This window comes from Dendropsophus ebraccatus, chromosome 1 (assembly GCF_027789765.1).
Source record: "Dendropsophus ebraccatus isolate aDenEbr1 chromosome 1, aDenEbr1.pat, whole genome shotgun sequence".
NCBI classification, from domain to species: domain Eukaryota; kingdom Metazoa; phylum Chordata; class Amphibia; order Anura; family Hylidae; genus Dendropsophus; species Dendropsophus ebraccatus.
This window is the reverse complement of record NC_091454.1, coordinates 150998534-151020279: the sequence shown is the minus strand read 5'-3', so window position 1 is coordinate 151020279 and position 21746 is coordinate 150998534. Positions and strand designations below refer to the sequence as shown.

Genomic DNA, 21746 nt, shown 5'->3' with positions numbered 1-21746 from the left:
TCAGCAGAGAGCACTGTGTCAGACTGAAAATAAAACATTTCCTGCAGGACGTACAGCAGCTGATAAGTATAGGAAAACTTGAGATTTTTTAACCCATAGCTGCACCAGGACGTTATTGAACGTCCTCGTGCCGCTATGGGAGTTCAGAGGGGGGTCGCGCGGCGACCACCCTCTGAACTGCCGCGATCCCGGGTGCCGCGTGTAGCCCGGGCTCGCGGCTATTAGCGGGCATGGTCCGATCGCCGTGCCCGCTAATTAAGTACTTAGAAGCAGCTGTCAAAGTTGACAGCTGCTTCTAAAGACTTGCTTTTATTCATACCTGGTGGTCTAGTGGGGGGATCGCCCCCCTGCCGCGTGATTGCGGGGGGGCGATCCCTGCATCCATCCCGGGCCGGGGTCTGCTCCGTAATGGTGCTGATCCCGGCTCGGCATTCTATTGCTTTTGGCTGCAGCAGCCAAAAGTAATAGAACACCGATCTCATGGATTCATGCAGTATAACTATACTGCATGGATCTCTATGAGAGATCAGAGTACATATACTAGAAGTCCCCCAGGGGGGCTTCTAGTATATGTGTAAAGTAAAGAAAAATTTATTTTTAATAACACAAAACCCCCTCCCCTAATAAAAGTCTGAATCACCCCCCTTTCCCCATTTTATAAATAAAAATAAATTAATTAATTAATAAACAAACATGTTTGCTATCGCCGCGTACGTAATTGCCCAAACTATTAATTAATCACATTCCTGATCTCACACGGTAAACGGCGTCAGCGCAAAAAAATCCCAAAGTGCAAAATTGCGCAATTTCTGTCGCATCAAATCCAGAATAATTGTAATAAAAAGCGATCAAAAAGTCATATATGCGCAATCAAGGTACCGATAGAAAGATCACATCATGGCGCAAAAAATGACACCTCACACAGACCCATAGACCAAAGGATAAAAGCGCTATAAGCCTGGGAATGGAGCCATTTTAAGTGACGTATATTTGTTAACAACGGTTTGAATTTTTTACAGGCCATCAGATACAATATAAGTTATACATGTTACATATCGTTTTAATCGTAACAACTTGAGGAACATGCATAACAAGTCAGTTTTACCCCAGGGTGAATGGCGTAAAAACACATTTCCCCCAAATAAAAGAAATGCGTTTTTTTTTTCAATTTCACCACACTTTGAATTTTTTTCTGGTTTCCCGGCACATTTTAGGCAAAAATTACATCTGCCATAGCAAAGTACAATTAGTTGCGCAAAAAATAAGGGCTCACTTGGGTCTCTAGGTGGAAAAATGCAGGCGCTATGGCCTTATATACACGAGGAGGGAAAAACGAAAACGCAAAAATGAAAACTGGCTGTGTCCCCTAAGGGTTAATAGAAGTAAATTATAAATCTATATAACTTTCTGACACCAGTTGATTTGAAAAAGAAAAAAAAAAGATTTTCGCTTGACAACCCCTTTAACATTTCATATAGTATATACAATATTATGTGTCATGGGTCCAACGTGTGTCTAACCTGCCATGTATATATGCTTTTAATCTTTTTGTGATGTGCTGACAGTGAAACACAGCAAGGAGCTGATAGCTCTGTACATTGGGTTACTTCAGCTCAGTTCTCATTCACCTCAGTGGAATCCGAGCTGCAGTAATGAACTTTGGCCACCATACTGTGTACAGAGCTATCTCCTTTCTGATCTGCTTGCTGCTTAATCCATCTCATTGCATAAGACAGGTTCCTGGAGGCATGTGTAATCCCGGTGGGAGACACAGTGATGCAGAGCTGATTCAGCTCAGTATCACTGGGTCCTGTCTTCGCAACCATTGCCACCCCCATCCCTAAACCAGCAAGTGAGAGGGCAGCTGGAATTACAACTTTAATAAATAAATATTAAAAAGGTTCTCTCAAGATCAAATGTTGCCAACTAGCCAATCTTGGGCTAACCTATTTAAAGAGGACCTATTGATAACACAAAAAATAAGATGTTACTGCCATCACTGTAAATACCTTGGGTTGTTCTGATTGTCCTAATTAATTATGTGGGCATGAACTTAATTTTCATAATGGGAATAAATAGTACATGATTTCTACAGCTAGGGGGTGTGTATGCCAAATGCTGCGTTTACACAGAACATTTATTGGTCATCGCATTTGAGCGATAATCGGTTCGTGTAAACACAGGGAACGATCAAGTGACAAGCGAGAAATCGTTCATTTTGATCTTTCAACATGTTCTCAAATCGTCGTTGGTCGTTTGCTAAAAATTCGTAGATCACTTTGTGTAACACAGTCTTTCACCGATTTACCCTATGTGTGAGATGGGCTTAAGCAGTCTTAAAATGATCGCAATAACGAATTTTCCAAACAATATATCGTTCCGTCTAAACGCTGATCGTGTTCAAAAACACACTGTTACTTCGAAATCGTTAATCTTTCGATTGGGCGAATTATCGCTTTATGTAAACGCAGCATAACACACACCCTTCAATTAAAAATACTTAAAGGGAACCAATCAGCCCAATTTGGCTGATTTGGTTCCCTGCATCACTGTATAAAGCTGCTATGCAGCTTGCGGCACATACCGGCTGTGGCTGCAGTAGCAGCTTTATATGGGAGAAAGTTAAGTTTTAATCCCCGGTGTGCGGCAGGCAGAGTCGGGCCGGCTCCCCGCCCGTGTGTAGTCATCACTCTCTGCCTGTTAACGCGCTCAGCGGGGATAATTAACAGGCAAAGAGGACAATCTAAACATTGTTCGGGGCCGCCCCTTTTGCAGCTCCCCTTGGCCCCTCCTGCTGCTCTCTGCTTGCTGTGATTGTTCCTGAGAAAAAAATAATGTGGCCAAAATGAATATTTTCTCAGATTACTTCATTTAGATATTAAACATTAGCGCTATAATAGATGTTCCAAATATATTGTAGTTTTTCTTACTACAATAATACTACAATAAAATAAGAGGTCTAGATTGGCAACAAATATTATTTTTCTGGTCAATTTACTTTAAAGCAGCTAAAATGGCACACACATTCAGTATTCGGTTCATCTGGAAACTGGCATATTAGGTCGAGATAAATAGTCTGCTTTATTATTGGTAAGCGATAATATTCACGCAAAGACAATGATTAACTACCCCGCTGTTAAAGGATACATTTGGACATCTGGAGAGAAGTTTAAACTATGTAATTATCTGTATTGATGGGATTGTTTGGCAACCTGCTCTTTGTACTGGGGTTAGAAAAAAAAATGGATTCAATTGATTGAATGAGAAGAATATAATGATCGTTGTTGATGTATATGGACAATGGTAAGGTCTCTATTTTTAGAGTTAAAAACTATTTTGATATTTGTCTCTTCAAGTATGGAGATAATGGCGACATGCATGGCTCAGACTGATACTGTCTTCTGTATGGGGCTGATTTCTATGCTATTTTACCCAGTACGATTTCAGCACCTTTTCCAATGTAGTGTTCCTTGTCCATGACTTTGTTGGTTTTTCACTGTACTGTTGAGATCAATCATCACACACATGATTGGGCCGCATTTGTTACTGTCAGCTATAGTCTGCTGCTGGTTAATGCTGAGTAGTCACATTACTGGTTTACGGAGCAATATTCTGATTTGTGTATTGTGTCAGCCTTATGAGATCCCTTGGGTTTTAGTAAGCTTCTCCTGAACACATACCAATTTTCCTAACATATGCATTGCTGATTTTAGAATAATATATATGTATACTTTTTTAGACGTACATTTATAGTTGAGTGGGCAGGTCTGCCTTGTACATCTGGGCACTGCAGTCTTTCTCTATTCTTTGCCAAACCGTTCAAGCTTCGCCAGGGTGCAGGGACTGCATAGGTCAATAACTAGTTTTAAGACTAGCCAAACACACAAAAACTGTCTGTCTCCATATAAACTTTTCAAACGGGCGTATAATGGTTATACAGTCATGGCCAAAAGTGTGCGCACCCCTGAATTTTATCCGGAAAATGAAGTATTCCTCCCAGAAAATTATTGCAATTACACGTTACACATTGTGTGCAGTGGTGAATTTGGATGCAGCTGCACATGGGTGCGCCCGCATCTGAATTCAGCAGAATTGAAGATCATCCGGGCGGTACTGCAGTACCCTCTGGGATGATATTCAGTAGCAGCAGCTGTTCTGTGACCAGGCTGGGTCACAGAACAGCCAGTGTTATAAATAGTGTGAACATTGCCTTATACTTTATGGATGACCATATCCAATGCACTTATGCTTTTCCATCTATGCACATATATTTAATACCTTGATAATGTGTTACTTTTTGATATGTAACAGATCTTAGGGGGGGGATTTATCAAGACTGGCGTACTCATACATCGGTCTTAAATTAGTTCTTGCCCCCTTTTACCCAGCCGAATTCACTAGTGAATTCACCATACACATCAGTATCTTGAATAAAACATATTTACATAACTTGCCTCTATCAAATATCCTAAAAAAGACTCACATTATAGGATAGAGGATAGAAATTGTGCCATTATAACTACAGAGCCATTCATTACAACAATAAAGAGAAAACGTCTGAGAATGTCATGCTTTGTCCACAGAATATGGGATAACGTGCTGATCAGTGAGGTCCATCTGCTTGAACCCCCATCAATCCGGAGAACAAGGAAAAATTGCCCTCAGGAATGAAGGGAGGACACCAAGCATGCACAGTCAGCGCTCCACGCATTCTTTATGGGGCTTCTGAACATTTTAGTTGAGTGTTTAGAAATATTCAGCAGTCTGATAAAGAATGAATAGGACACTCACTGACCATACTTCCACTGACTATTGTCCCAGTTCTCATGATCAGTGGGAGGTCAGACCACTGTGACAGAAAAGGGATTGGCATATTATCCCCTGTCCTGTGGATAGAGGATAAAATACTCAGATGACTATACCCATTTTAATACAACAGTTTGAAGCTTATTAGCCATCATCTGTGAGATATGGTATTGGTGGCTGTATGGAGTAGTTTGCAGAATGGAAATGAGTATTTAAATTTTCCTGCACAGCACTGACAGCTTTCCTCCCGCTCCGTCCACTAGAGCACAACATAGATAGACTTCCACCTAGGGACAGCACATCTCAAGTAAATTTTTTTATTTAATCAAGGTGCTCTTATGGCATTTACTCTTGGATTGGTAATTCAGTTATTGTCACTGTTTTGGAGGCCTTATGTCCATGTATATATTATCAATCTTATCTTTATTATCACTATTATTTGAATGCTTTACCAGGCATTGTGTGTTCATATTTATGCAGCGTTTGCATGGGGACACAGCAAATGTTCGATTTAGCATAATTTACTACTCTTTGCTGTGTGTAGGTCCAGCCTTATTTAAAGACAGCTACCTTATGGTCAAGGACTGCATGCACTAAACTGGCACACTGCTAAATCTCTTTATATTACATTTGATCAATCCAGAGGTATCGCTGGAAAGAGCAATGATGTCATAACTACAGGGGTTCATGTAAGGCCACTGTAACACTTCAGAATTCTCTTTAACTGTGTCATAGTTGACACTGTCTTTCTTAAAACATGCATGACCTGAAAGTGTCCTCCTCTTTATTCTCCTGACGTAATCAAATAATTAGAAAGATTTGGCGTACCACCATACCTATAACATAGTCTACCTGCTCTACTTCTGCTGCTGAAGTGATGCTTCTCTTCCTATACACACATTGAGAGAGATGCGTCACTCAAGGCTAGCAGAGGGTATGGTTCAGACAGCATGACACCGGTCATTAGGTATATCTCAGTTAAGCATGGCTTGTTATTCTTGTGTTTCAATAAGTCTGTGTTCACACATGCAGTAACGCAATTCCATTGCAGTGTTGCATCATTTCATTGTGTTACTGCATCACTTCATTGCAGTGATTAATCATTTTATTGCCGTCCAGCCGTAACCCATTGCGTTGACACAATGAAGCTCCGACGTGTGTGAACATCTGATTTGCTCACAAATTTTAATAGGGCTAATACCCTATGTATTGACACTGATTTGTTGTTAAATTCATATGTATTTCAGTTTTTTGTTGTACAATACCTTAATAGGCTTTGTTGACCCTTGCATAAAAACCATCATTTTGTCTCTAAAATGATGGCCAACCAAAACAACGTCCATGAAATGGCCAAAAAAGACATTGGGAGGCATTTATGAAGACCGGCGTATACAAGGTTGAGTATGCCGGCCTTAAATTAGGCCCCGCCAGTGAGCATGCATAAATCATGGTAAATCATATACGAGAGGAGGCCATACCTTTCTGCCTTGCCGCAACACCCAACCCCCCACTCCCGGCTCTTCCATCGGGCAAGCAGGGGAAACGGCAGGCGTACACCAGAAGGGTTGAATCTGCACCTTCCCCCTGGCGTACACCAGGGGTGTAACAGCAGTGAATGTCCCCCATTGTGTTATCATAGCCATAGGGTAAGCTCTCACTACATAAAAAATGACTGCAGTCTTTAGCAATAGCGGCCATTATTACGCAAATATCATTGGTAATTCAAAATAACGGACATCATTTGCGCAATGACAGCTGTTATTATGAAAGACCTCCATCATTATTAAATAATGTGAACCTAGCCATAGACTGTAAACCGCAAACTGTCATTGTACATTGTTGCCTACAGTGTAACTGGTTTGTTCAGGAAAAAACACTGAAGTAATGGAACTTATTGGCTGCAAAAAGGAATGCAAACGTCATAGTGTTTCATCAGTGTGTGTCCATTAGGACCTCGGCATCTTTATTACCAGGCTTGTTGCTAGGCATAGATCCAAACATTTTGGGTGCTGCCTAGCAAAACAGTTTAGGGAGAACGAAAGACTCCCAGATGAATAAACAAGACTGCACACTTAGTGCCTCTCTGTTTAGCTGTGACACTTTTTATGACCTTACTTTCTGGAGTATAAAACTCTGGTAACTGCAGTCACTTCAAGTTCAGCCAAAATACATTTTTTTAAATGGTGCATGTTTTTCTTCATGTGTTAATGGCTGATGCATTTTCCTGTTAATAAAAACGTATCCATATTCTTCCAGAAACTGTATGACTCTTGCCTCCAGTTTGGATGTGGTTTTTAGCTCAGGTCCATTGAAGTGAATGGAGCTTAAGTGCAATCAAACCCACAACCTGGGGTCAGGAATATGCCTGTGTTTTTTCTAATCCTAAATAACCCCTTTCACCCTGTTCACACATGTTGGAGTTTCATTGTATTAAAGGACAAGTGCCATGAAAAACTTTTTCCCAGTAATTGAAGCACATTACAAAGTTATATAACTGTGTAATATGCTTCAATCACCTATCTGCCTCCCTTCCCTGTCGTTTCCCCCCTCCACCCCCCACCAGGAAGTGTCCTATCTCACACAGACCTGATTACTGTCGTCACCGTCGCCAGGCAGCTCCTTGTTGTGAGGATGAGTCATCAGCAGGAGGGCTGCTCTAGGTCCTGTTACACCAGCCTCCCTCTCCCCCTCCTTGTCAGGTGACTCTGCTTGCTCAGCTTATCTTCTCTAGTGACATGACTCCTTCACTGAGTCCACGGCAGCAGGAGAGAGGGTATGAGGGGAGGGGGGAACTGCCTAAGAAGATAAGCAAGTGAGATGTGACAAGTGATGGCTTGCAGTTGTTCAGCCAATTGGAGGTGAGCAAGCTGTCACCTGACAAGGCAGGTGAGGGGGGAGGCTGGTGTAACAGGAGAAGGAGCTGAGAGAAGAGCTTGGTGACGGTGACCAGTCATCAGGTCTGTGTGAGTCAGGACACTTCCTGGTGGGGGGGAGGGGGGAAAAGACAGGGAAGGGAGGCAGATAGGTGATTGAAGCACATTACAGAGTTATATAACTTTGTAATGTGCTTCAATTACTGGGAAAAAGTTTTTCATGGCACTTGTCCTTTAACGCAGTGAAGGACGGCTTGACAGCAATTATATGGTGTATTAGGATGGGTTCACACTACGTCTTTGAAATCCTTTTTTTTTCATCCCTTTCTTACAAAAAAAAAACGGATGCGTGTGTGCATTCGTTTTGATCCGTTTTTCCATTGAATTCCATTAAAAAGCAGATCAAAACGGATCAGTTTTTTTAACGGACACAAAAATGAGGTTGACTGTGTTTTTCTGTACATTAAAAAAAAAACTGATCCGTTTTTTTTTTTTTATGGAATTCAATGGAAAAACAGATCAAAACGGATGCACACACATGCATCCCTTTTTTTGATCAGTTTTTTTGCAAAAAACGGATTGCAAAAACGTGGTGTGCACCCAGCCTTACTATAATGAAGTGATGCAAAAAGACAATGAAATAATGCATCACATGATCAATTGATCAAATGATCAATTATTGCAATTAAATGATGCATTCACATTGCATTTTCATTGCGTTGCATGTGGGAACACAGCCATAAATAATTAGTTAACAAAATAGTTTAACACCACGTTTTAGTAATGTGCTATTACTTTGTGAGATGGGAATACCACCTTTAATGACTCTGAGGCTGTGTTCACACGTCGTAAAATAAAACAAAAATATGACCATAGTTTTGAGTGAAAATAATGTGTGGATGGATAAAAATAAAAGAGCGTTATTTTGCAAAAACATGTAAAACAATAATGTGCATGTTCATTATTTTTAGGCCTGTACACAATAGCGGACGTTTTCAGTATGCACTCATGGTCATACAGACATATAGGCACCATAGACTTCAATAGAGCGCATTGTTACAAAGAAAAAGTTTGTGGTTGCAATTTTTATTTGGGAAGTAATTGAAGCACAATAGTCCTTCTACATCTGTCATGTCAAACCCTGGCCCGCGGGCCAAATCTGGCCCGCAGTGGCATTATTTTTGGCCAGCCACACTTTTCCATTGCTGTGTTAAATCTGGCCCTCCTGACTTTGCAGCAGATTATAATATGGGTGGTCCGGATGGCCGCTCAGGCAGCCTATATTATCGTCTCATAGGCCGCAGGCTACTATATAAGAGACTATTTTAGGGACTGGCTTTTATATAAGACACTATTGGGGAGGACTGGCTACTATATAAGAGACTATTTTAGGGATTGGCTTCTACATAAGAGACTATTTTAGGGACTGGCTTCTACATAAGACACTATTGGAAGGTTTGGTTACTATATAAGAGACTATTTGTAAGGCTGGCTACTATATAAGACACTAATAGGAGGGCTGGCTGCTATATTGGGCACTATTGGAAGGGCTGGCTACTATGTAAGACACTATTGGAAGGACTGGCTACTATATAAGAGACTATTTTGAGGGCTGGCTACTATATTGGGCACTATTGGAAGGGCTGGCTACTATGTAAGACACTATTGGGAGGACTGGCTACTATATACAGTAAGAGACTATTTGGAGGGCTGGCTGCTATATAATACTCTATTAGGAGGGCTGGCTACTATATTGGGCACTATTGGAAGGACTGGCTACTATGTAAGACACTATTGGGAGGGCTGGCTACTATATAAGAGACTATTTGGAGGGCTGGCTACTATATAAGACACTATTAGGAGGGTTGGCTACTGGGGATATTGGGCACTATTGGAAGGGCTGGCTACTATGTAAGACACTATTGGGAGGGGGGATACTATATGAGACACTATTGGGGGCTGGCTACTATATGGGATGCTATCGGGGGGCTGGCTACTATATTGGGCACTATTTGGTGTGCTGGCTACTATATGGGGCACTATTGGGAGGGCTGGCTTCTTTGTGGGGCTCTAATAGTAGGCCTGGCTAGTATGTGAGGAACTATTGGGAGGGGGGCTACTACATGGGGCACAATTATGGGATTACCTACTGCTTGAGGGATATAATGTGTAACTACCACGTGGGGACAATTACTTTAGGATAGGCAGTGCCAGGAACGCCACGTGCAATTTTCATTAAATATTAAGGTTGGCCCACGACTTTGTCCAATTTTTTAATTTTGGCCCACTGTGTATTTGAGTTTGACACCCCTGCTTTACATTGTTTATTTTAAGGCCAGATTATTTTGTTCTTTCTGTATGCACATCTATTAATCTATCCAGAGGATTTGGTGTTATTTTCATAGTCAAGAGTTAACCATCATTCAGTATTACATGAAATAATGGGTAACCTTCAGTGTATGAAGTCAGCTTTCTGTGAAGAAAAAAAATACAGAAGCCAATGTGTGCTATTTATATGATCATGATGCTTGTGTTGCATAGCAATTTAAAGTGGACCTTGCCTTTGCTTGCAAAGGCTCTTTTCTGTCCGTCAAATAACAAAAATACTTGGATTTCCTTATCCCTCCATTCTACAGGCCTAATGTTGGCCATAGCTGTAACAAACTTTACTCTCCAGATATTCTTCATACCTTAAAGTGCCAGATATTATTGTATGTTTTCACTTTGGGAAAAGGCGGCCGTTTTGTAACATTTTGTTGTTTTTTTTGCTGGTGCCCACCCACAAATTACATCCAATGGACGGTAGCTCTGTGCCATCAGCAGCAGGTACCTGCTGCAAAACACTGCCAACATCCTGCAGTAATTTTAGGATCAGAGATAACTCTGATTCTGGCCATTTAACTCCTTAGATGGTACTGTCAGTAGCAGCTGCCGCCTCTAATTAAACAGAGTGAAAAACTCATGGGTTTCTATTGAAGCAGCCAGGTCTTCCATGGCTATGTTCCTGTTCGGAATGGATAAACAATAATGGTATAATGTTATATGTAATACACAGTGCAGAATTCAAAATGGAAAAAGACATGTTGGAATTGCTGTGTGTGTGTGTGTTTTGTTTTTATTCTTCTCCAATTAAATAATAATCATTTGGTTTTATTTACCCTAAATGATACCAACAAAATTTTACATAAGGCCTAATACAGCTATGAGATATTCCCACCTAAATAGGCTATGTCCTGAAGGGGTTAAATAAAATATGTCTGGAAAGGAAGATGCTGCAGATATTTCTGCAGAAAGGCCATGGATTTAATTTCTTGTACCGTGTGGGTGAAATCAACTGCAAAATCTGCATGTGAAAGCATAGAGGATTAGAGTGCAGATCTTATCCACAGCATGTGAACTCGACGTAAGTATCTAATCCTCTCTGGTAATGCAGGCTTTGCTCTGTCTTTTGGAAATACTGCTAGGACATTGCATATGTAATATTTGCCAATGCTAATATTATCCAAATGACACTTGTTCAGTACAAGTGCATTGCACTAATTCCATGCAATCTGTGGGGGCTACAAATCATTCAGTACAATCCAGACATATTCTGCTGTAATATGCAAGTGTGCTGTATACAAAGTGCTGCCCGTGTCTGCTGATGTTTCTGCCGGTCAAGTGTATAAACTTGATTGTTATTGGATCTCTCTCTTGCCCATGAATTTACATTTAGAACGCTGTATATAAACAGTCATATAATCTTAAATCCCTTTAATCTCTTGGATTGTAAATGGCATTCAAATGATATTCATGTGCCTGGGCAGCCTGAGGAGAGATGCAGGATCAAGTGAACATTTTGGTAAATTCTGCAAATGCTTGTTCAGCAAATTATTTCCTGCTTGTTGTGAATTCACCCATTCACCCAATTCATGAGAAATCGTAGCATATATTCTATCATGTTATGTAAATAAGGACTCAGGAGCTATTTGGTTGGCCAGCCTATTACTTCCACAAGTCCTGATAGTACAACATTTATAATACTGCTAAAATTTCTTCTGGTATAGACTTTTGATGTACTCATTGACTTTGAAAATTTCTCTATTGGGTTCTGACTTCCATGAAAAAGAAATTTTACGTTACGTTATGTTATGTTAATATATGTTACTGGGTCCTAAATCAGAATAAACATCTTGGGGGAGATTTATTAAACTGGTGTAAAGTAGAATTGTCTTAGTTGCCCCTAGCAACCAATCAGATTCCACTTTTCATTCCTCACAGACTCTTTGAAAAATGAAAGGTGGAATCTGATTGGTTGCTAGGGGCAACTAAGGTAATTCTACTTTACACCAGTTTAATAAATCTCCCCCCTTATCCTTACCTGTCCACCCTCCCCCAATGTTCTCCTGCAGTGTCCCCCTGCTGACTGCAGCTACCGTCTCTTCCATGATAAATTCTTGTTGGCAGTGACAGCCTGCTCAGCGAATCACTGACTGAGATGGGGCGTCACCATGACCATTGGCTGAGCGGGCTGTTACTGCCAAGATACGTTCATCTTGACGGTGACAGCAGCAGAGGTCAGGGGGGAACCCAGAGAAGCTGCAGGAGTGTTTTCTATAAGGGCAGATCTATATCCAAAGTACCGGATAACCCCCTTAAGTATCAGCCAGAAATTTGTTTAGTCTAAAGTAGTTTGGCTTTGCAAGTACTCTGATTCCCTGGAGAGTTCCAGTATTACACTTGGAGGTCTCCTAGGTTTAGTGATTTGTTTTGTCTGGAAAAAGAAATTGGCTTTGTAAGTGCTTTAATTCCCCAGAGTGGTTTGGTATGACACTTGTTAGTCTTTTTGTAAAAGACAGCGAGTTTAGACCCACTGTGCTACGCAACCGATTTGGCTTTGGGACACACCAAGGAGTGCCCTCTAAGTAAGTCTTCACTCTTTATCCTGCTCCAGGATGCAGAAGCTGGACTTCTCCGGCTAGAAGGCACCAGGTCGCTCCACACGTGTGGTCCTGGTGTGAGCAGCAGCTGCCCCCCAAGAACTAGACAGAGTCGGTGCAAAACAGGGAACAGGCCGAGTATGCATGGTCAGCAAGCTAGGTCGTCAGCAGGAGAGTCAGCAAAGTACCAGGGATGAGACTGTATTGTAGTCAGACAGGCAAAAGGTCAGAGCAGGTGTCCTCAGAGGCATGTCAGGCAACTCAAGTCAGCAATAGAAGAGGCAGGTGGGACAAGCAAGGGTCAGGCAGAAGGTGTAAACTGAAGAATAGGCACAGGTCAAGATATGTGGGAATACAGCAGAAACGGCAGACGGACACCTTTGCTTGGATTGCTAGACTTCAACAATGCTCAGGCAAGGAAATGGCAGGCACAGCTGGTTTAAATAGCTGCAGGTGACTCTGGATTGGCAGATTACAGTAGCAGGTGGAGACAATCTTTCTCTATAAATCCAGAGCAGTTGGCTGTCTGTGCACCCTAGTGGCCAGAGGTGTCACTGCAGCAGAAACAGAAAAAAGATGCCGGAAGACATGAGCAGTCCCAGGATGAGCAAGGAGCACAGCAAAAGAACAGACAGGAGAGCTCTGCTGCTGATGAGTCTCGTCTGGCAACGTTACACTCTTAAGAATGTATCCAATGGTTACAGTCCTAGGAGACTTCAAAGTGTCATATTAAACCTCTTTGGGGAATTGGAGCACTTGCAAAGCTGAACTACTTCTTCTAGACAATCGGCATCCCTGGCCAATGCTTGAGTTTCAGCCATTCACACTGTAATTTCTCTCATTTCTATCATTTCTACAACTCATGCTTTGGCAGACCCAGCACATTAGAATGACCTATATGTAATGATATATTACTGCTGCAACTACTGCTGATCCCCAGGGTTCCAGAAGTAGGGCCTCAGCTATCAGCTGATCACTGGGTCAGCTTCCTTAAAGCATGTAATGAAATTTACACATATTAATTTATATTTTCTTACCAATATATCAAAGATGAACAAAAGGTAGTGTTCATGTATACATGCATTAAACTTTCATATCATTGGATCCTAGTATGAAAACATCCTTTAAAAATAAATATTACGAAGTTAAAGTTTAATTTAATCCCAAAAAATAGTGTTCCACAAATAAGAATGTGTTATACTTTTTTCAATGTCATGATACAGCTTTGATGTCACGATTCTTTATGGCTACTTTTATGCCAGATGAGAAAGCAGCTGGGCACCACCATGACTACAACATCTGTGTTTCTAACTCATTAGAATATACACACAGCAGTTACCAGCTCAGCCAAGACACGTAATGACTTTGACAGCTATCATGTCTAACAATGTGAGTGGGGTTTTTTTGTCGTTAGTTGATGCTTGTATAATTTATTTGGCCATTTATTAGGGTCTGGTATTTGGTCCTCTGTTATTGTAGAGTTTTTTTCTAGTGTAGTCCTTTTTATTATTTAATGATTATTTAAAGATCACACCAGCACCATGGAACATTGTTGTTCTGCCATTGTTTTTGGCTAAATAGGAGTGGATCCCAGGAGAGATAAGGCTATGTTCACACCTATGCTGTCCATAACCATTTTTCTGCTCTGTCATTAAAGCAAACAACAAAAATGGCAGCAGTGCCAGATCTGTCACATGGTAGACACCATTGTATTTTCATCATTCATTCATCCATCATTTACCCAGACAAAATAACACTGCCTTGTCCAACATTTTGCCTGACTCCTAACAGAGCCTCCAATGCAGAAAACAGTCTAAATAAGAACAACTTTGCAGGGGGAAAGTTTTTGAAAATGTTTTTGTGTACACCCAGTGCTGGTATGTTCTTCAAATTTCAATTCCGATTGGAATTCCAACTCATCGCAAAGGTAGATTGATTCTGGAAGTAGCCTAGTTTGAAAGAGCATTTTAGGCCCAGCTACAGGCTCATATCTGGAGCTTGAGTAGGCCTGTCTAAAACTGTAACTATTTTTCTCCTTAATATTTCATATGTAGACTTTCTTTAACCCCTGAAGGTAGAATGCCATACATGTATGGCATTACGAAAAATTGACATTGGCTGCTGTGTCGATTACCACCATTACTGTCAGGACCAGAACTGTGCTTTTCTCCTCAGAGTTAACACCGTCTGACCACACTAACCACAGCATCTAATAGAGTGACAAAATTTGTTTTATGATATAAATGTAAGAAATAAAAAAGTATATAAATTAGGTATCACCATAATCGTATTGCCCTGTAGAGTAAAGCTAGCCTCTTATTTTTATTGCACAGAGAACAACATTACATTGATAAAAATAAAAAGCAATCCAAGTGTCAACAACTGTAACTGCTAAATGTGTATGGCTGTATAAGTTAAACCAGTGCTTCTCAAACTGTGCGGCGGGCCCTAGTTGTTGGTGAGGCCCAGCTAAGGAGCCAGTTTTTTACAAAAGTAACTATGATCTGCACAGGCCTCTAAAATCTCCATTTTAGCAACATTATTAATTGATTTTGTACTTGCTTTATTAGTATACAGAGCTTGGGAGACGAGTGAAAGGTATTCCTAGCCTTATTTTCAGCTTTTAAATGGACTTTTACCACAGATAGTGAGGCCCGGCATCCTCTTGGTCAGTCTGGTAAGGCCCAGGCATTGCCTTGGTCTGTTGGGTGAGGCTCCAGTAGAAATAGTTTGAGAAGCACTGAGTTAAACAATTGTTCTCCAGACAATCAATAGTTCAACTGTTGTTCAACCATTAATCTACTTCTATATAGTGTGTATGCCTACTCTAATTTTTTTCGTAAGTTTAGAAAACTAAAAGTTTTTTTTTTATTTACAATTAAAAAATAGATAAAATATCTGCATGTGACCATGAATAGCTTATATAGATGGTGGTAACATTTTCTAGAATGCTCAGAAACATTTTACAAGTAGGGAATTTTGTGTTGTAAAGTCCTCAAGTTTGTCTGATGACTCAATTTAAAGTGACTAGATCTAGGAAATGCTCCTACATTGCTTACGGTAAATATGTCAAAAGCTCCATTTTGTAGCCATAGGAATCCTGTATCTGTTATCATGGCTGTCATTGATACTTTTAAGAACAAATTCAGTAAATAATTGTGTGACATGTCAGACCCTCCATAAGGCACCCTGTAGCTTTCCTCCGCTGCGTGTTTCCAGATCATATAGTGACTTCTGGTAAATTCTTGATTTTTCGTCTTTATGCTGTGAATTAATGTTGGTATCAGAAGAATAAATTACACAATGATGACATTAAGTGACTAATTCCAAAATAAATCTAAATCCTGAAAACAAGGACAACACCTCTTTTAACCTTCTTCCACTTAGCAAAAATGAAGCATAACGGCTAATATGTTAAGTAGGACTGGCAAGAAGTGCAGTTTCCGAGTAATGCTGGAAAACAAGTGTGTATTTGCATATTAGGAGCTATATGTGAGATCCCTTCAGCTTTTCTGTGAGTCGCCAATGAGTCATTGTCACACAGAGCAGGGTTTGTTGCTCTTCTGAGCAGAAGCAGCATGGTACAGGCAGCCCACGGTAAGCAGTAACCATTGGCACACTGTGTATCTCCTTTCTAATAGAGACTAGCTATTTAGAGAAGAAAAACAGACTTCCCAAGACTCCTTTCAGATCATTTCATGTTTAAGATGTCCTTTTTCAAAGCGACACTTAGCAGCTTCTTGGCAGCTAGCCTTGGTTTTGATTTCCTCCCCTTCCATGGGTTTCATTGATAAATAATTCTCTGTTCTCTGATTTATGTATGAACCACATATTGTATTGTCAGGTTCTCTGCTTAGCTCTTTGAAAACCTTTTCACACAATTGTATTTGTTTTAACGGATAAGTTTTTTTATTCTAATTGTTCTTCTGAGATTATATTATGTTTATATTGATGATATTGTACAAGTGTATACAGCAATATTATGAAAAGTAATATATATTGTGATATAGATGTCCATATAGGAGTAGCCTTAGTGGAAATATGTTGGCTATGGGACCTAAAGATCTTGAGGACTTATAGTAACAATTTCTATGAATTCTACTATAACGGGTTTATAGTCAAAACACAATTTCTTACCTGTTTCATTCATGATGCATGCCTATGTTTATACTTATAGTTACATGTATATAGTAATCTACTCTTCTTACTGTGAATTTTCTGATAGATAGATGCATAATAAGACAGTAAGGTTGGTGATATTTTGAGGGGACACTGATAAATCAGTTCATATGCTCATCTTACAACTTGTCGGTACATTTCCATTGATCTGACTGAACCTTTGCCTATAATGTTTTGTCAAATTTACAGTAACAGAAATCTCTAAGATGTGCTAAAGGGAATTAGGCCCAACTCTGCTTCATATTACATATATACCTTTCTTGTGGTAGCTACTGTATATATTATGCTAAAAAGTAACTGCAAAAAATTGGCGGCCTTGGCAACCCTGCCACCACACAACTTTGGCTGAAAATGACATTTGATTTCCCTCCTATCCTCTAGATATTGATTCCAATAATATTTACTAATCAGCCTACAAACTATCCACCCTTACATTCATATGAACTTAAAATGCTCATATATAGTTCTGAACTTATAGGGGGAGATTTATCAGAGGGTGTAAAATTTAGACTGGTGCAAACTGGCCACAGCAACCAATCACAGCTCCTCTTTCCTTTCACCAGAGCTGGAAGCTGAGCTGTGATTGGTTATTGTGGACAGTTTGCACCAGTCTAAATTTTACACCCTCTGATAAATCTCCCCCATAATGTATAATATTAGAACTTTTTTTTAACTTTCTTCCATTACACCTGTGAGGTAAATGTTTTCATTATCACCTATAATCATAATATATTTGTATACTTTTTATATAACGTTGTCAATCTCCTATACAGTTGTGACCTAAGGCTGGTTGAGGCATAGACTCCCTGTTTGACCTTTTTACTGTGTCATTTCAAAGTACAGCAGTAACAAGTAGTGTATATGTAGAATAGTGCTTGGAAATCAGCATTAAATTATCCTGCATGGTGGTAAAGCATGGCTGCAATCCTAAGATTCATCCTATAATAATAATTGAAGTGCAGTGTATCTGTAGCAGCACATTGCTGTTTTAGTGTTGCTTTGATAGTAGGAGACTGACAGAGCACCTGGCACCATGTGAGCAAAACAAGGAAATCTATGTAAAGTTCAGTGCTAGAGCTTGTACTACCTAAAGGTTGTATACAGTATAAGAGGGAAGAATACAAATGTATTGAAGTCTTAGAAAAGATGCCTTTACCCTATTAGCAGTATGGCTTAGTTTTGTTTTTTGTTTTTTTCATCTTTGCATTTTAAAGGTCCTGTTTTTTTCATGTTCTTGTTCATGTAGTCCTTAAAGGGCTTGTTTTTTGTGGGAGAATTGGCACCAATCCATTAATTCATTCATTCATATATATATTTATTTATTATAACAGCAACAACAGTTTTTTGGTTTGTTTTTATGGCATTAACTGCAAGTTTCTATGGTCATGCCAATACAAGACGTATTTTTTTTTACGTTTGATATTCTAGTTTTACATTTATTTACATAAATATATTAAACGTATAGTAGCCCACAATTTTCGGTACCCATGATAACAAGGTATCGGAAGTCATCTGTCAAATTGAATTCAAGATTATTTAGCCTGCACCTTGATGTAGTTGACTGTCCACATAGACAAGATATCCAATATAAAGTAATAATGTGGCACTCGAAAAGTTCTTTAATTTCACAAAATTAATAGTGACATCAGACTTTTTATATAAAAAATATGACAGGTAATAGAAAAAATTGACATTTTGGTCTTGTTGACCTTCCTTAACAGTCCATCTATAGAGAGCATATAGCATATGAAGTGGAGCCCTGGCATGTGCTCTTTGAGGTCACATTATAGAAACCCATTGGTACATTAAAGTATATACGTAGATCAAGGCCTGTAGGCCAAAAAGGGTTAATGTGGTTTAGACAGAGCCCCAGAAAATTACATATGAAATACTACAAACCTAAAAAAACAGAAGACCCTAGAAGCTATTATGTTGAGCCATGCTCCCCTCACGGACGCACCGTTTTCTACTCAGGGTTTCCACGTCAGCTATAATTTCCTGTTTCTCGCAGAAGATATGATTTGAATCTCTTTCCTTAGACTCTCTCCATTGTTGTGGCTCTTTTATAACCCTATGTAATTGGAGTGCAATGCGGTACAGGTTACAGTAGAGCTGTTCTCCCTCATTACATCAACAATATGAATCCCATTTAGATGCCTTTTGGATTCTTAGAAATTTTACATCTTATGCAAGTAAACTGCAGCACAGGAAAAAAGACAACTTCTGCCTTTCAAGCAGCCCAGCCCTTAACATGATGTTCTTAGAAGTGCGCTGCTACCATATAGACAATGCACAAAACATGTCATGTCTATGTCTGCACAAACTCTGGTGCTAAGCAACTATCCTGCCATAAACTGTCAAGTTTTTGGGCACAAAAGCTGACCATGAGAATCGTTCCGTATCCCACCAGGAGATTTTTCTATTACCCAACTTGTTTTCATAAAAATAGAAAAGAGGAGATATTTTTTGGACGCAGTCTTCATCAGAACGACGACTGCTGACGTGGACTGTTGTAGGGAATATATACCATGTCTTGCTTCTCTGTGTGCCCTCTGCCAGATTGGTGTCAGTATGTATAGGGAAACCCCCATTTATTAGCACTAATCATACCTGCATAAAAACTGGTACAGACATAAGACGCAGCTTTGTACACTGTTTTATGTTGGATATCGTAATGTATGAAACATTCATTCATCACAGTGCACATTTGGGTGGATAGGGCTGCAGAATCTGACTATAGAGAGGGTTTGCTGTCTGTAACCCTGATGACATGCCGTATGCCTAGTGGGTGTAAGTATACAGTGGTATGATATAGGCAAGAACACCTTACTACAATTCACCATGAGTAGTGTAAGTGCCCATGGTTCAGACAGTGTAAACCAGTGTAAACCTGTAAAGCATTCTGAAAACCGTTACATATAATAGTTTCATTTTATGATTACTTTCTTTTAATTATTGTATCTTTCATCTTTTATTTTCCAAATCACTTTGTAACAAACACACAATTCTTCACAGTAGTGTAATTTTCTACTGTACAAAAAACTCAACTCTTCATAAAGCTTAGCCATTATGTCTGGTTCATATGACTTTTTTTTTCATTTTCTATGGTTAGCACTTTCTCGTTATTTGTTAAACAGAAATAGAATTTAAAGGTTGTTTTTTTTCCTTTTGTATTTTAGATGGAATCCTTTTAGTGACAACATTCTGCTCCTGCTGCTGCTGCTGGGCAAGCAGCGTCACTACATGATCACATGACTCTGGATATGGACTCAGTCCTGTCAGACTTTGTTCGGTCTACAGGGGCTGAACCTGGTCTGGCAAGAGATTTGCTGGAAGGTAAGACAGCTCTTGTTGGTCTTTTGCTATTTAACTTTGATCACAGCGTAACAGAAATAGCACTGTTATATCATGTATAGAATGTAACAAGTGACCAAACGGTTTGATTATGGGTAATAGTAATCCTGTATGACAAGTAGCTAAATGTACATTGTTTAACGCCTTAGTGACACAGGAAATTAAAATGTTTGAGTTTTCCTTTTTCCTCCTCTGTTTTGAAGAGCCATAAGGGGGGGTTATTTTCTATTTTCATTACTTAGATGGCGTATGAGACCGGCCATTCCATGACCTGGCCGGTCATTCTGCATACTGCAGTACCGGCTGGATGATCTTTATGGCCGTAGAGTTCTAATGCGGGCGCATCAGCAAGCGCCCGCATGAGAACTTCCCACTGCACAGTATGAAGCAAGCGTCTGGAGACGCTCGATCCATAGTGTGCACTGACATGTTTTTTTTCTATGGCCGCTATTCAATGATTAGCGGCCACAGAAAACTGACATGTCAGTTGTCTGCGGCGCCGCTTGGGATCCAAGCTAGAGCGTATACTATGTGTATACGCTTCGGCCGGGATCCCTTAGAAAAACATGCAGGGTGTCTTGGGGTTCAAAGTACGGCCGTTGTTGCCGATTGCAACAACTGCCGTACTTTTACGCTGTGTGAACATAGCCTCATACTGTAGTATTTCAGACAGCATTTTGGTTAGTATTTTTTCAGTTTTTCTCTGTCGTTTCATTCCACTTTTTTTTCCCTTCCAGTGTCACAGAGGTGTGCCTCTACCCTGCACCACCACCCTCTACCCTGCTGCCTTACAGTTCCCTTAGTCATCTCTACACTGATTGACTGACAAGCAGGTCTCCCACAGGACTGCTGAAAACCCATGCAGGCACTCTAGTTTTTGGTGTCAGTGCAAGCACACTCACAGTAGGTCTCAGAGACTGCTGCTGAAGATGAGGAGGAGGAAGGAAAACCAAGTATGGACTTCAGCGTGCCTGAATGGGATTTCAGCAGGCTTGTGGAAGACCTGTTTGTTATGCCTGTGTTATACTTTGAAAGAATAAAAACCTTCTGGCATCATACCCAATAAGAATATAAGCTGTAGTAATAATAATAATTTTTATTTATACAGCACCAAGATATCCTGCCTATTCTGTAACATGTTACAATTCTGGGGGTACATACATAGAAAAAATCAGATGTTACAGAGATACACATGTATCCATCAAGTAAAACATGAGAAGTAAGGATCTGCCACAAGAGGAGAGGGTTTGAAACATAAGGCAGAAGGGAAAACGAGTTTTATTGCTACAGTGGTTACGCTATCTTTGTGTGTGTGTGTCTGTGTGTGGGGGAGGGGGGAGGGGGGTGATGAGAAAATTAAAACCCACCGTAGGTCAGAGTAAGAATAAGGCTGTGTCTGAATCTTGAAGCCATGTTTCCATGAGTGCCAAGAGGTCAAGAAACCTTGACTGCCAAAGTACTGAGTAAAGGGTCTGAATAATAAAATACCATGCAAAATGTTTGTTTTGTGAAAACCTAAAGGGCTCACAATGCTGAAATAGAGCCAGAGGTCAGACTCAAACCAATCATAAAGTAATAGTAGAGCCTAGTATGCTGCTAGAATCAGGAATATATG

The 21746-nt window shown here is 40.1% G+C and overlaps 1 protein-coding gene across 3 annotated transcripts in view; it reads left to right on the top strand.

Moving 5' to 3' along the window:
- Positions 1–21746, top strand: part of OTUD7A (OTU deubiquitinase 7A) — a 109651-nt gene that overhangs the window by 11851 nt on the left and 76054 nt on the right. For 2 of the 3 annotated variants that reach the window (XM_069981945.1, XM_069981944.1), the window contains exon 4: positions 19957–20113. In XM_069981945.1, the coding sequence (XP_069838046.1) occupies positions 20029–20113 (85 nt within the window). In that variant the 5' untranslated portion in view covers positions 19957–20028. Of the gene's footprint in view, positions 1–16125; positions 16196–19956; positions 20114–21746 lie in introns of those variants that run through there. The other variant, XM_069981946.1, reaches the window with a different exon arrangement.